The sequence below is a fragment of the Mesitornis unicolor genome, unplaced genomic scaffold (genome assembly GCF_000695765.1).
Source record: "Mesitornis unicolor isolate BGI_N332 unplaced genomic scaffold, ASM69576v1 scaffold2956, whole genome shotgun sequence".
Lineage (NCBI taxonomy): Eukaryota > Metazoa > Chordata > Aves > Mesitornithiformes > Mesitornithidae > Mesitornis > Mesitornis unicolor.
Window position 1 is genome coordinate 68,304 of NW_010190125.1, and position 14,392 is coordinate 82,695.

General features: G+C 41.1%; 1 protein-coding gene across 1 annotated transcript; it reads right to left on the reverse strand.

The window, feature by feature from the left end:
* Positions 1-9,280: 9,280 nt before the first annotated feature.
* LOC104542085 (E3 ubiquitin-protein ligase TRIM36-like) lies at positions 9,281-13,566 on the reverse strand (the record flags this gene model as incomplete). Its single annotated transcript, XM_010186294.1, has 5 exons — positions 9,281-9,635; positions 11,193-11,490; positions 11,767-12,060; positions 12,556-12,680; positions 13,313-13,566. Coding segments are annotated over 5 exons (1,326 nt in total), but the record flags the coding sequence as incomplete, so codon positions are not given.
* Between the last annotated feature and the right edge of the window lie 826 nt (positions 13,567-14,392).

Genomic DNA, 14,392 nt, shown 5'->3' on the forward strand with positions numbered 1-14,392 from the left:
TCCCAGATTTACTTCAAAGCAGCCAGCCCTTACGCCTTTGCATTTCTTGTATGTTCTGTGAAGGATAGCCCAGTGCTACCAGCAGCATTGGAAAATACAATAAAGCCTGGATTGGTCCCATGTCAAAGAGCTCTTCATGCAATCTTAAATCTTACACCTCTTCCTTGAGAAGCAAATGAGTATTTGTGAGACTGCAGATTGTATAAAGCAAAGCACACACTGTCTACACATGAGCTGAACAAAGCAGGCTCAGCCTGTCTCCCAGGAAATACTGCCACTGGCTGCTGTGAAACCACATAGCCCATGTCTCCTATTTTAGTTTCTACTTATCAGCCAGTATGCCTTGATAAGACATTCTTAAAAAAACTTCCAACATTTCTTCTTTGCTGCCCTGCTACATGTTTCAATCTCACCTGGAGCTAGAGGTCCTGTAAGGAAAGATCTCCCCAAAGGTGACCAGAAGGTGAGTTGAGGAGAGGCACAAAGCTGCAGCAGGAGCTTGAGCTGAGACTTGGTGCTAACGCTGCTTGCTGTTGCACACTCTTTGAATGGAAAATGGGCATAGTTAATGGTTGGACCAGAATCACAAAATCATAGTAAAGAAATCAGTATTTCTTAAACAGTGTGAACTACACTCGTAAAAATGGTATTGATAGGTCTTCTTGAAAGTTAAAACCACGTGCATAAACTAGGTTTAAGTATTTTTTTTTAAATTGCTGTAAATAATAAAATACTAGAACAGGCAGTATGTCAATACTGTAAACTGAATACTAGTATTTTCTCCTTATCATATAGAATAACTTTACATGTGATTATATGGTTTCCAAGGGCATGTTCTTCACACTTTCTCTAAAAAAAAAAACCCCTTCTGCTTGCACTAGCACTAGAAATCCAGCAACTAGCTAGACAGAAGAACCTGAGGAGAAGGAAAAACTAAATAAAGGAGGAGACACTAGAAAGTCAGTGAAGGTGAAGCCTACTCACGTGCTTGGGACCCAACAAAAAACGATAGCAGGACCCTTGGGAAAGACCCCCCCAAAGCCCAAGTGTCCTGTTGTGCTGGCTGCTTTCACAGCAAGTTAAAAAAGTTGTGCTGGAAGATAAACTCATATTTCAATACTCTTGAATGAATTTACACCACAAATCTGCACGCCATATGCTATTGCTCTTCGATTACAGCAGTACTGCACCAGTCTGGGTGCTGTTACTGCTAGGAGCTGGCTGGTGCATGGGGAAGATGGGGCTCAGAGCGATGCCAGCCTGCCTCCATGGAGCCTAACAAAACACAAGCTGCATAAAGTTAAAAAAAAGTCTGTGTATTAAGGTATTTAGAGAAGAAATAGAATTTGCAGAGAGAAATTGAGAAATCTTAGCAATACATCCTTTCCTTGCTAGTGTCTTGAAAAATGCTGTTTTCTTATTTTTTTATGTCTGGAAGAAACCAAGTGCCCTGAAGTAAAATTAAAATAGTACTAACCTGGTACTATACATAACAAGTCCCAGTCTTATCCTTCCTCATCCTCATTTTTCAGTTTCAACAGTTCTTTGAAATGTACTCTGTTGTCTTAAAAAAAAAAAAAAAAAAAATCAACATTTTAATCTAGATTTACTTTGTGTGGTTTGCCTATTCCCCTGTGAGGCAGGAAAAAGTTTTAATAAAACCAGCATGAATGAATTCGCACTTGCATAAATACCCTGAAGTATAAAGGGGTGCCTGATATATTGCATCTTCTAAATAAGGGAAGAAGTGACAAATTCAGCTGAAATTTGGAATGACTATGCAAAGCCAGCTTCCTTTGCAAGCTAGCTCCCAGGCAGTCAGCAGGGAAGGCTTCTTCCACACAGGCAGATGCTGTGGGGGTCCAGACACTGTGTGGACATGCTGTTGATGTGACCATGGAGTATTTCTACCAGAACACAGGTGCAGGAATTGGGTTTGAAAGGTGTCCCCCAACATCATTCCCAAAGCTGGATAATTATTGCAACTCCCAAGAAACAGCAGAGAGAGAGACGACAAGTGTCTGTGGTGTCCCAGGTTCAGCGAGGAAAAGCTGAGGAAAAATAATCCCGTCAAGTTTCACTTCATGTCACATCTTCGTGTCTTCTTCTGGCTTAGCATTCGTGTGTACAGGAGATGCAGCACCAGCATCACCCTAGATCTTTTTCCTTCATAGTGTGCAATCCTTTCCCCTGTACACCCCCGGGTGCATAGGGAAGGACCATCCTCTGTCACCTTGCATAGTCTAAATACCTGGATGAAGTGGGCACACTTGGCTCAGCAATATACAAAATGCTGAATAAGATGGTCTGAAGAACAATTGTATTAATTTAATAAATCTCAGTGAGTTCTGACCTTCCTAACAATTTCATGAGTAGTCAAATAACTTCCCAGAATAAAAAGACATGTACATATGCATGTACACACAAATATAAATGCATATACCTATGTGTCTCTATATGGATATGTTTAGTGATAAATGAAATGGAAGTGCTGCTTGTTTTCCATAGCCAAGTAGTTAGTTCAGATCCCTGCAATTCTCTTATGAAATTATTTCTCAAATGAGTTCCTAATTTTTAATCTTCATTCATCACTTAACTTGGTTTTGAAAAAGTATTTATGAGATTATTTCAGAAAGGAATTTTTTTCATTCCACTCGTTTAGTTATGGTGGTTTTGTGGCATGCTATATAACTAAGTATGACAACTCATTTAAATGGTATTAACATAAATTCAGCTCCTAAAAGTTATACCGCAGTTCTCTTTTTAAGAAAGGATAGATAGATCCATAGATAGATAGATAGATAGATAGATAGATAGATATTCAAACAAGTTTTTGTTGGAGATGGACATCTTTTAAATCAACTGACACAGAGACCAAATACAATCATTTTACCTAAGCTCAGGCAGCAACAAATTCACTTGCACATTATGCCATACAGGCAGAAACTGGAAGAAATGCACTGAACTCCCCCATCAGGTTGCAGGGGGGTACCAATCCTGGAAACAGCCATTTCTTGACAACACACCAAATTATGCTGTGGGTAGTACGTCTTTAGCACCACCTCTGCCTGCCTGGCTCCCTGCCCTGCTCGACTACCCATGCAAAATGGTCCCTCACACACCCCCACAGAAGAAAAGAGTAATTTTGCCTCTCCTCTGAAACTATTTTTAAATATCTCTCTCTCTTTTTTTTCCCTCCCTCACTCCCAAAGGTAAAGTTTTCTACCTACCTCAGGCACTTTCTCTCCATCTACTTCTGATCGGTTTAAGGATAGCTCAATTTTTGTCCTCCTTCCTACATCAGTTACAGTGCATGGAAGAGCAGAGGACACTGCTGCTGTAGTTGTTTCCAGGTCTGAGAAAAGAGCAAGAAATCCAGTAACTGCACCAAAACTGAGCTGATATGGGTGTGATGGAGCTAAAGCGAGGTGGAATTTAATAAACAGGCAGGAAAAGATACATTTTTGAGAGAAATGTTATTTCATAATGTTTCGGCCTCCCATTTCTCCCTAACCAATGTCTTATGGCAGACAGGAGGCAGGAGGAATACAAGGGGTAAGAACAGGGACTAAGCCTGTCAAACCTGGCAAGCAAGCTAAAACAAACATATCCTTTATTGCTAAGTTGTATTTGCCCAGTGCAATGTTTATAGCTGGACAATAAATAGACAAAAAAACTTACTATTTTGCCAAGGAGCTAGAAATATGCTTCAGGCCAAATCAAAGCTGCTTCTTTCTAATTTGAGACTCCAGGGCAAACTGAAGTTCTCTCTCACACACAGATGCACGGTTTGTTTTTCTGAATCTCAAAATAAGCTTTCAGAAAGTTGTTCCTGAATAGGAGCTGCGCCAGAGACCACACAGCACCACCCCAGTCCTCCCCTGATGGCAAGCAACTCAGAAGTGCCAGCCAGCTCTGCATTCATCTGCTGACATGGCACCAGGAACATTCTTCAGCCCCAGCCCTCTTCAAGTGCTTTCTCAGCCACCCTTCTGTCTCTACAGTGTCAGTTTTACTCAGCTTCAAGCAACACACAAACCTGTCATTTATACCTTTGAACAACATATTTGAGGATGGCCGTCAAATCACAAAGTTGAGAAAGTTCAGCAGAATACTGCACTTGGTTTCAATACTCCTGCTTTCCCAGGAGTGTCAGACTGTCTCTCCAGAAGTATGCACACACATATATTGACTGTGTGGCTGCTTTAACCACATTGGCACAGCTCACAGGACTGCAAACAGAGTCCCCAGCACCCGCAGGTGCACACACAGCAGGCCCGACAGCAGCAACCACATCCTGAAACCAGCAGCATCAACAAGTGCCAACATGGAATTTTCAGAGAGACACAGATTTCAGCAGGGGCACCAGTTTTCAGAATTGCAGAGCAAGGCAGGGCCATCCAACCTAACTTAAGTCAATTGACTGGGCTGCTCAGGCTGGAGAGCTAAGCACCAGCTTCTTCCTGCACTCAGGGATGGGTAGGTGCCCTTGAAATGCCCAAGAGCCAACTTCCTTCTGGATGCATTTTCCTCCCCTGCACAGTGAGGGAGCCTCAGGCAGCCAAGTTCCTAACATCAGCATCTTAAGTAAAAGCCTGATGAGGCAGTTAGTCCAAACTAGACCCTTCCATCCTCCTAAAATTAAAGGTAGTGGTATACAGGCAGACTTTCTCCCCACAAGTCACCTGTTGTCATCTATTGTAAGAATTATTTCAACCAGGGTACTTCAGAGCTGCAATGTAATAACGTGAATGACCAACCTACTGTATTTTCAGCTTTTATTAAAAAAAGAAAAAAAAAAGACATCACAATTACATTGCAGAATATTTTTAAACAAGGCCTTTTTGTTAAAGCTTTAGCTATCTAAAAAGTGTCTACATGATTCACACCTGCAAGCTTTGTAAATCACACAGTAGTCACCAAACAGCTATATTGCACAAAGATCCACACAATACCACACCATTCTTAGTTTAAGTCTATATTGTAAAGTGCTGTTTCATAGGAAGAAACTTGTTCTGGAAAAATAAGTATCTGGATAGGCAAGTACTGCTGAACTGTATTTCTGAAAGGTGACACTTCCATTGTAGTGGAAAAAATCTGACAGTATGTTGTCAGTGATTCTGACAGTGTGGTTTTTATTTTATAATCTGAAGTAAGTACCATAATGTGCTGAATTCTCAGTATATCAGTAATGTAAATCCTCAGTATTCAAGTAACAACAAAAGTCAAATAAATTTTTAAACTCAGAATGAGATAAATAGAAAAAGACATATCAAAAGGTAAATGTTTAAAGTAGTGTCAGTCTTTGTCCAGTAGAATAAGTAATTGCATAGCAAAGCACATCTTAAATGAACGTAAGATAAAGCTATAGTTGAAAAAGACCCTAATTTTTAAATTTCTTACTTCTATATTACCAAACGAGTAAAATTTAACATTTTTTTGGAAACAAATGAGTCTGAGAGACTGTGTTTATATCTAAGACAGAGTGCTTAGTTTATGAATATTTCTACAAAGCAAAAAAGGTCAAAGGCTGGTGACATTGGTCCAGATGCATATAAAGAGTCTCACTCATGTGGAACTGTGAAGTGCTAACCCTGACATTTAACCTCTAATTTAGACCAGTTTCTGAAACAGAGGAATAAAAAATGATACATTTTTCTGCAGGAGATTTGGTCTGGGAACAACAAAACATAAAGTTCAAGCCTATAATCTATATCTTTAAGCTGATACTAGGGTTGGTAGATGAACAGAAAAATGGTGATTATACAGTGGGAGAAGTCACAGCTATTGAAGGAGAATCCTGTCTCCTGGGTCTATTTGACTGCTGGGCTCCCACACACAAGAAATCAGTCATCTACTCAACAATGTGTACTAGCATTTAAAAGTTTTCAGTACTTAACTAGCTAATCATGGTTTAAAAAATGTCTGAGGGGGGAAAAAGTGGAAGGAACAATAAATTTGAACAGCAGAAAGAGATTTGCTGCATCTCACTACAACTTAAGTTGCTTCAAGATCTGGAAAAGCAAGCAAACAAAATAAGAGATCACTTTTGAGTTACCTATAAAGCTACTCAGGACCATTCAAGTCTAGAAGTGACTGAAAAGCTGCAGAGGCCCTCAGGACTAAGTGACTAGGTAAACAGGCAGATGAAACTCAATATTAACAAATGCAAAATAACACAGGAGGTGAAGAAACCTTCCATGCGCACAGCTGGTTTACAACTAACCATCAGGACTGCGTGGAAAACTGCAGTAGAAACTTTGTAAACCTCAGCTTAATATTCAGTATCAACCAAAAAGGCAAACACCATTTTAGGACTATGGAAAGAAGGAAAATGCAGCATTTTATCCTCCTTCACAGTCAGAGAATGTCTGTCTGGAGGGCTCCGTCAGTCAGCCTTGGAAGGTGAGAGGAGAAACAGGGGCAGCAGGATCGCCACCAGTACAGAATAGCTTCCATCCAGCAAAAGGAAACTGAAGGGGAGGGCATAATGGAAAGGAAGGCTATGATAACCAACTACTAAAAAAAGAAATGACCTAAGGGATAACTAGTGAAGAACAATTTGCCATTTATCCTGCAGGAGAAAGTTCCAGAAGACACCCACTGCTTCACACCTGCTGCCTTCTCAGACAAGCATGCAATGAAGCTGTCAAACATAATTCACAGTGTCTTACTAAGGCAAAAACATTTGCAAGTGAGTCCCAGACAAGAAGGTGTCCTTGTTGGCCCTTTCTTAGCTCCAAAAGGGCTGTCATGCTCACCTTGACGCAGATGACATTTTTGCCAATTACCACTTCTGGCAATTTCTTCTGACAGTGGCCATTGGACAGAGGCTTAGGAGAGAGGATACTGGGAGGGGTGGACTTCAGGTCAGATCAGTATGACAGTTCAGACAGCAAAGCCCATGAAGGTTTTGCATTATGATCTACATTCATTTAAGCGTATTGGATTTCCAGGTCCCATTTCATAGCTCTACAGTTGTATACATGTATTTACTAAGCATACTTCACACACATTCATCAAGATGCAACACTATCCCCAAATCAGAAAGCATATCCCCAAATGAGAAAGCACCAAGTATGTATTAGAAACATCCTTCACTTTAGATCCTTATTTTTCCACAACACAAGTTAACAGTGCAAGTATCCAAATATTTTTAATGTAGATTTCTACAAACAGATGCAGTCCACCTCCATGCCCAGTAAGATCATGTAATAGATCCTCCTGGAAGATATGTCAAAACAAATGGAAGACAGGGAGGTGATCAGAGACAGCCAACATGAGTTCACCAAGTGCAAACTGTGCCTGACCCATCTAGTGGCCTTCTGCGATGGAGTAACTGAATCAGTGGACAAAATAAGAGCTACAGATGTCATATACTTGGGCTTCCATAAGGCCTTTGATACAATCCCCCACAACAATCTTACCTCTGAACTGGAGAGATACAGGTTTGACAGATGGACTCTTCAATGCAGAAGGAATTGGCTGGACGGCCATGTCTAAAGACTTATAGTCAATGGCTCAATGTCCAAGTGGAAAGAGTAACGTGTCCCTTCAGAGGTCTGTACTGGCACCACTATTGTTTAGTCCTCATCAACAACATAGACAGTGGGATTGAGCACACCCTCAGCAACTTTGCAGATGACACCAAGCTGAGCAGTTAATTCGGTAGAGGAAAGGGATGTCATCCAGAGGGACCTGAAGGATTGACAGGAGCCCTGCAGAGGCTTGGGGATTCTGGTGGATGAAAATTGGCATGAACCAGCAATGTGTGCTTGCAACCCCAAAAGCAAATGGTATCCTGGGCTACATAGAAAGAAGAGTGGAGAGCAGGCTAAGGGAGGCGATTCTCTGCTCTCCAGAGACCCTACCTGGAATACTGCATCCAGCTCTGGGGGCCCAGGCACAGAGCAGGTACAGAGGAAGGCCACAAAAGCAGTCAGAGTGCTGGAACGCTTCTATTGTGAAGACAGGCTGAGAGAGTTGGGGTTGCTCAGCCTGGAGAAGAGAAGGCTCTGGGGAGACCTTATTGCAGCCTTTCAATATATAAAGAGGACTTTAAAAAAAGATGGACAGAGAGATTTTACCAAGGCCTGTAGTGTCAGGACAAGGGGCAACAGTTTTAAAATGAAAGAGAGTAAGTTTAGATTAGATATAGGGAAGAAATTTCTAACGATGAGCATGGTGAGACACTGGCACAGGTTGCCCAGGGAAGTTGTGGATGTTCCCTCCCAGGAAGTGTTCAAGGACAGGCTGGACAGGGCTTTGAGCAACCTGGTCTGGTGGGAGGTGTCTCTGGCCATGGGAGGGGGGTTGGACCGGATGATCTTTAAAGGTCTTTCAACCCAAACCATTCTATGGTTCATGATTCTATGAAAAACTACTAATGATACAGTTTTTAACATGACAGGAACAGAAATTTGAGGGAGACATCATTTAAGGCAGAAACTGGGTCTCAAAACTTAATCAGTGCATTTTTAACATTCTTACTAAAAAAACCAAGCTGCTACTAAATAAAAAAAATAACTTAAAGAAACAAGTATTAAAAGAAATATATGTTTTTTTTAAAGTTCACATATTATTACCTATGTCAATATCTCATTTTCTTTTGCCTAAATACCAAGTACTATTACTTACACATGCAGACTCTTCTGATTTTGGACTCTGAAGTCTAATGTTTAATGTCGAATTGCACTTTAGTATTTCATACAGCCTATAGTAAAAGCCTGGATGAAAGAAACTTACCATTATGCCACCAACTATACGACACTAGGTGTCACAGTTTTAGCTTACAGTCACATCAAAGGTGTATGACATGCAACCAGGTTCTAGTTTATTCTTCTCTTTCCCAACACAACCTAAAGATTTTGCTGCAGTTCTGATTTCTCCCTGCTTTTTATTGTATTTCTGAAAATGTCATTTTGTGCTCAGGAATTATTTGGAAAGCATTTGACCTCTCAGAGGCACTGAGCCAGATTTCTTAAAAGGACAATTGCCATTACACGCTGTCAACTTTGACTTCATTAAATGCAAAACTATGTAAGGATTTCAGTTACATAAAAGGCAGATTTCTACCCCTGAAGAATATTTTGGTTGCTAGTCAAACTTCTTCCCTGCTTCCTCATGGAAAGAAAGTCTGTAGAGAAAAGCATCGCACAGATCACACAAAAGGCAGGAGAGTTCCTGGAAGAGCATTTCCCACTGGTGTAGAAGTGTCTGGACTGTTATTCTTCTGCTGTCATCTTCCATCTCAGAGGAGCCATGGGAAGAGATGACCGCACTAGATGTCGTCGTGGTACTCCCTGTAGTTTGCTGTGATGGCTTCCTCAAGATGAACTGCCGCGCCACCCATTAAGGCAAATGCTGGATACATTATGCCAGAGCAGTCCACCTTGCACTCATAAAGGCATTTCATACGGCCTGCATCGTAAAACTCCACCTTGCCTTTGTTGCAGTCAAGGCAGATGCCCAAGCATGATGGCAAGGGAAGGATTCTGCTTGCTGGATCCTTGGGGGCACCGGGCGTCATGGGGATAAAGAACTTCTTCATGCCTAAAGTGATCAGTGTGAAAGGCTGTGATGAGTCAAAGAAGGCATCTTCACTCCCACTGTCATGACCACTGTCTTGTTCGTATCTAGAACAGAAAAACAGTCATTTGCTTATGTAAATTTCTGAAGTGGAGGCAGTGATGTGAACTAGAGAAACATTTTTCTAAGACAGGTACCACCACACAATCACCCACAAAACGTTGTGGGGTAAAAATACACCTAAGCGAAGATGGAAAATGCATTTAGCAGGTGGAGGACACTCACCTGGGCCACCTTGAACTGTAACAGCTTAACATTAATGAGGACGAGACCACAGAAGGCTTTACTAAGGAGCAGATGTATCTAAATGTACTCATACTGGGAAATCATTAATGAACCTACAGGTATAGTAAATTAGTTAACTTGGGAAGTAATTTAGCGAATGACTAATTATTACAAACAATATATGTTTATTTACATAATGTTTAATGGCACCAGTAAATAAATTTAACATTACTGTTGTCCTATGAGTTTTTCATGCTGCTGCTCTATTACATTGTTTATAGAGAACAGTCTGTTACATTATGTATTAAAATTCACAACACAAGAAGTAGTGGTTTAAGATTTTTTGGTTCGGTTAGGTTTCTTTGAGTTTTTTTTCTTAGGTGTTCTGCCTGGAGGTTTCCCCTGGAAATCCTAGTTTCCCAGCTGGTTACTGGGGAAAGTTTGTAGCCAGATTTGTTCAGATTACATGCTCTTCCCCCTATTTCTGTCCCCACGAGAAGACAGAGGAGAGAAGCACATATTCTTCTGTGCAAACAATCTCTAGTTAGGTTTGTGTTTCTGGGGGTGGGTTAGGAGGAGGTTGGACGTGTGTGAGCAAAATTTTTCCAGATATTTGTGTGGATAAGGCAAAAGAAATCAAGGTATCAGGATATAATTTCTCATTTTGCAAACAGGCTCTGTCTGACTTTAAGCACCTCAAGGTACTGGCATTTTACACTTTCAGTACGTTATACAGAAAGAAGCCAATACATTTGCTAGATTCTTGAAAAAGATCTGAGTCCCCAGGAGATAACCTCCCAGCCTGCAATTCAGAGACACCTCTAGGCTTACTACAACTGTAACTGAGGGCTGGAAATCTTTCTGCTGGTTTGTTCACTGTACTTTGGCCTGTGCGCAGTAGCTCCCCAGTACCATATGCAGCATATAGCCTGGGATAAGACAGTGACTCAGAATCCACCATGATGCAAGTTACAGGAAAGATACACAGATACGCATAGTGAACATTGACCATCTGAACGGCTGCCAAACCTAGTATGCTAAGGGAGTTAAGGCAGAGTCTTACTATTGACAATTAAGCATTGCTTCAGTCTTGCAACTGATGTTTGGTTTTTTTTTTACCTTCAACTGACACATCCTGACACCTATAGGAACCTGATTTCTTCTCAAAAAGAAAGGAAACAGAACACTGTATAATTAGAATATCTTTCTACTAACAGTAGGGTATGAACAGGACAACCTGCTTACACCATATCCCTCAAGCCACTTTCCACTTGTTAGGTTCACCTTGTTCACTAACTGGGACCAGACTCGCTCTTCATTTCTTTTTTAAAAAGGCATCTCGTTATATAAAACACATATTAAGCAAGAGTGCAATTTACCTTGGGCTGGTCACATCGTGGGCATTATGAAACAATTTCTGTATCTTGTTGCTAGAAACAACTCCCACTTTCACCAGGTATGAATAAGCTTCCACACGAAAAGCCCAGAAGTGCTTCCCTTTGGCAATCCCAGTGTCGCCAATGATGTAATCCAGGGTTGTGTAGCATCCGACCTGCATGCGCTCAGATCCCAGCAGTAGAGGAAATCCAGCCCTACTTTCCACAGAGGTCCTTCTTGGATTCAGCAAGAGATGATTACTGTTGTACCCACACTTGTCATCAAAAAGAAAACTGAAAACTGAAAAACAGTATCCCAAAAAACTTCCTCTTAGTTATTTGCCCTTCTGTACTTAGAAGCTACATGTTAAGTCATACTGGCATTAGAATCTCTCCCTTTTTAAGGCTACAAGGTATTCATGCAAGCTAACACAGTCTCAGTGTGCTACCTACTTAATCTGCTTGTTAACAGTGTTTATGCAACCAGTAACAGTATAGTAGAAGTCTGAAAACCATGTACAGCTCTTAACACTGACAGACAGATTCAGCACCTTGTGGACATAAGAAAACCCAATACCTGGAGCTGGAGGTGTACGCAAAATAACTTCTCGGCTCCAAGGGCTATAGATGGAACCTTTATATCCTCGAACTCTAAAGGCATAGCTGCTGTCATCATCAAGATTAGATATTACTTTGCTCTTGCAGCAAACTTCGATCTCCTGCCACGTTGCACTCTCCTCTTCCGTGTTAAGCTTACAATACTCAAGAACATAGATATCAGCTGAGTCTGTCTTTCTGGGGCATTCCCAACTGATCAGAGCTTTGTTGTATATTCTGCTCTGCTCTTCATTGATTTCTGGTATTTCAAGATCTAGCATGCCAGAGGTTCAAGAGAAAAACAAACAAACAAATTTAGATACACATTGCTTTAGAAATAACCATATGAGCCCTTTGTTGAGTAGCTATAGCACAGTGTCTGTGTGTGTGTGAAATCTGACCCACTCAGTTAAAGAATGCAGATGAGGATGTTTCTGCTCATGAACTTAAATCTCTTACTTTCTGTTTTTACTTTGAAAGTTGTATTATTTATTTTGCTGGCAGCTAAAAAAATATAGAAAACATAAAAGCTTCTAGAAAGACCTAGTAATACTTAACGATAATATTCTGGAAGCAAATGTAAACTGGTACTGAATGCAATGGCATCTTAGCTTCTTTACCAAAGCTGAAGCTAGCATTGCTACCAGAGATAGAAGGGACAAGACACAAGACAGGTTGAGTTCTGCAACTGCTGCCCTATGTTTTGCCTCTTTCCAGAGAAGCACTTAAAGCCATAACTTGAGAAACACTTGATGGTCTTGCAATTTACCATTAGAATGGAAGGACAAGTCACCAAGGATCTCTTCTTGCTTGGCTATGTCCACCACAAAGTCTTCAAAAGTAGTTTCAGCTGCTGGCCTGAAGTTCTTCAGAGATTCAGTAGCTTTTTGGATTCTGAAAGCACAGAAGCAGTGGGATGGCAGGAGAGAGAAGAGGGAATTAACGTGTGCATTCCTTAAAGGAAAAATGCTAGTTTTTGCTTTGAAAAGGTTCTGTTTTCATGTACTTACTGAAGTCTCCCAGGAATTTGTGTCTCTCTAGACAGAATTCAAATGGCAAATTTAAAGGCCTTTTTGTACATTAGTGTAAAGATAACAAACAGGCAATCATTCAGTTGGCAGAGCATTTTAACTATTTGGGGCATTGTGTTGAAAGAACAAAATAGGTGTGAAGCACTAATGGAGAACAACTATTAAGATCAAAGAGTTTAAATCCAGAAGAGACCTGTTAGATTAACTTGCAAATACTTGAGCAAAGGAATGTGTCAGTAAACTGAATGGGCTACCCTTCCACTGCAGTCCTACTGAACACGGCTAAGTGTTTTCCCAGAAGAGAGCCCCTCCTGTATGCTGTTTATTAATGCATACTGCAATGTAGTAATATCTACCAAACAGTACTGCAACCATCTCTGAGCCTCTGCAACACAAGGTACTGCATTCAGTACCTTACTAGCATGTGTCAAAAGAGTGACTGACCAGACATCCTGGAATAGTAACTGTACTTCAAATAGAAGATAATTAAGATACCTGACATGAAGCTGTTTTGCTGTTTGAACAAAACAAGATGGATCAGTTTCTTTAAGCACTTCTTGAGCATATCCTACAAGGCCATTATTTTCCAGGAGTCCTTGATATTCTTCCACTTGTGTTTGCAATTTTTCCAGCCTTAAATTCTTAGAAGTTTCAATTGCCCTAAGAGCAGCACATTTCTTTTCTTCCAAGACATGAGATAATTTCTCAAAACTATTAAATGCTGCTTCTTTAGCTCTTTCACTGTTGGACTAGGAGGGAACAAAAGACATTTTAGACAGATTCCACAGCACTGTGTCTGTGTACAGAAACATACTTAAGGTTGTTGAAGATATCATAGCAATATAGTAATCCATGTGACAGACAAGATTAATGAGCTTTATTATGCCTTTCAGCACTGAAAATACAATCAACACTGCACGGAAGCTAAGCAGCACTTACTATCTTAACACAGAGAGGAAAAAGGAGCAGGAAAGTATTCCTCAGATTATGTCTTGAGCTATGCAGGGAATTTCACAGAATCACAGAATATTAGGAGCTGGAAGGGACCTCAAAAGATCATCCAGTCCAACCCCCATGCCAGAGCAGGATCACCCAGAGTAGGTCACACAGGAATGCGTTCAGACGGGTCTTGAATGTCTCCAGAGAAGGAGACTCCACAACCTCTCTGGGCAGCCTGGTCCAGTGCTCTGCCACTCTCACAGTAAAAAGGTTTTTCCTTATGTTCAGATTGAACCTCCTATGCTCCAGCTTGCACCCATTGCCCCTTGTCCTGTCGTTGGCTGTCACTGAGAAGAGCCTGGCTCCTTCCTCCTGACACTCACCCTTTACAAATTTATAAACATTAATGAGGTCACCCCTCAGTCTCCTCTTCTCCAAGCTAAAGAAGGGACCCAGCTCCCTCAGCTGTTCCTCAGAAGGGAGATGCTCCACTCCCTCAATCATCTTTGTGGCCCTGCACTGGACTCTTTCAAGCAATTCCCTGTCCTTCTTGAACTGAGGGGCCCAGAACTGGACACAATATTCCAAATGCGGTCTCATCACCACAGAATAGAGAGGAAGGAGAACCTCTCTCGA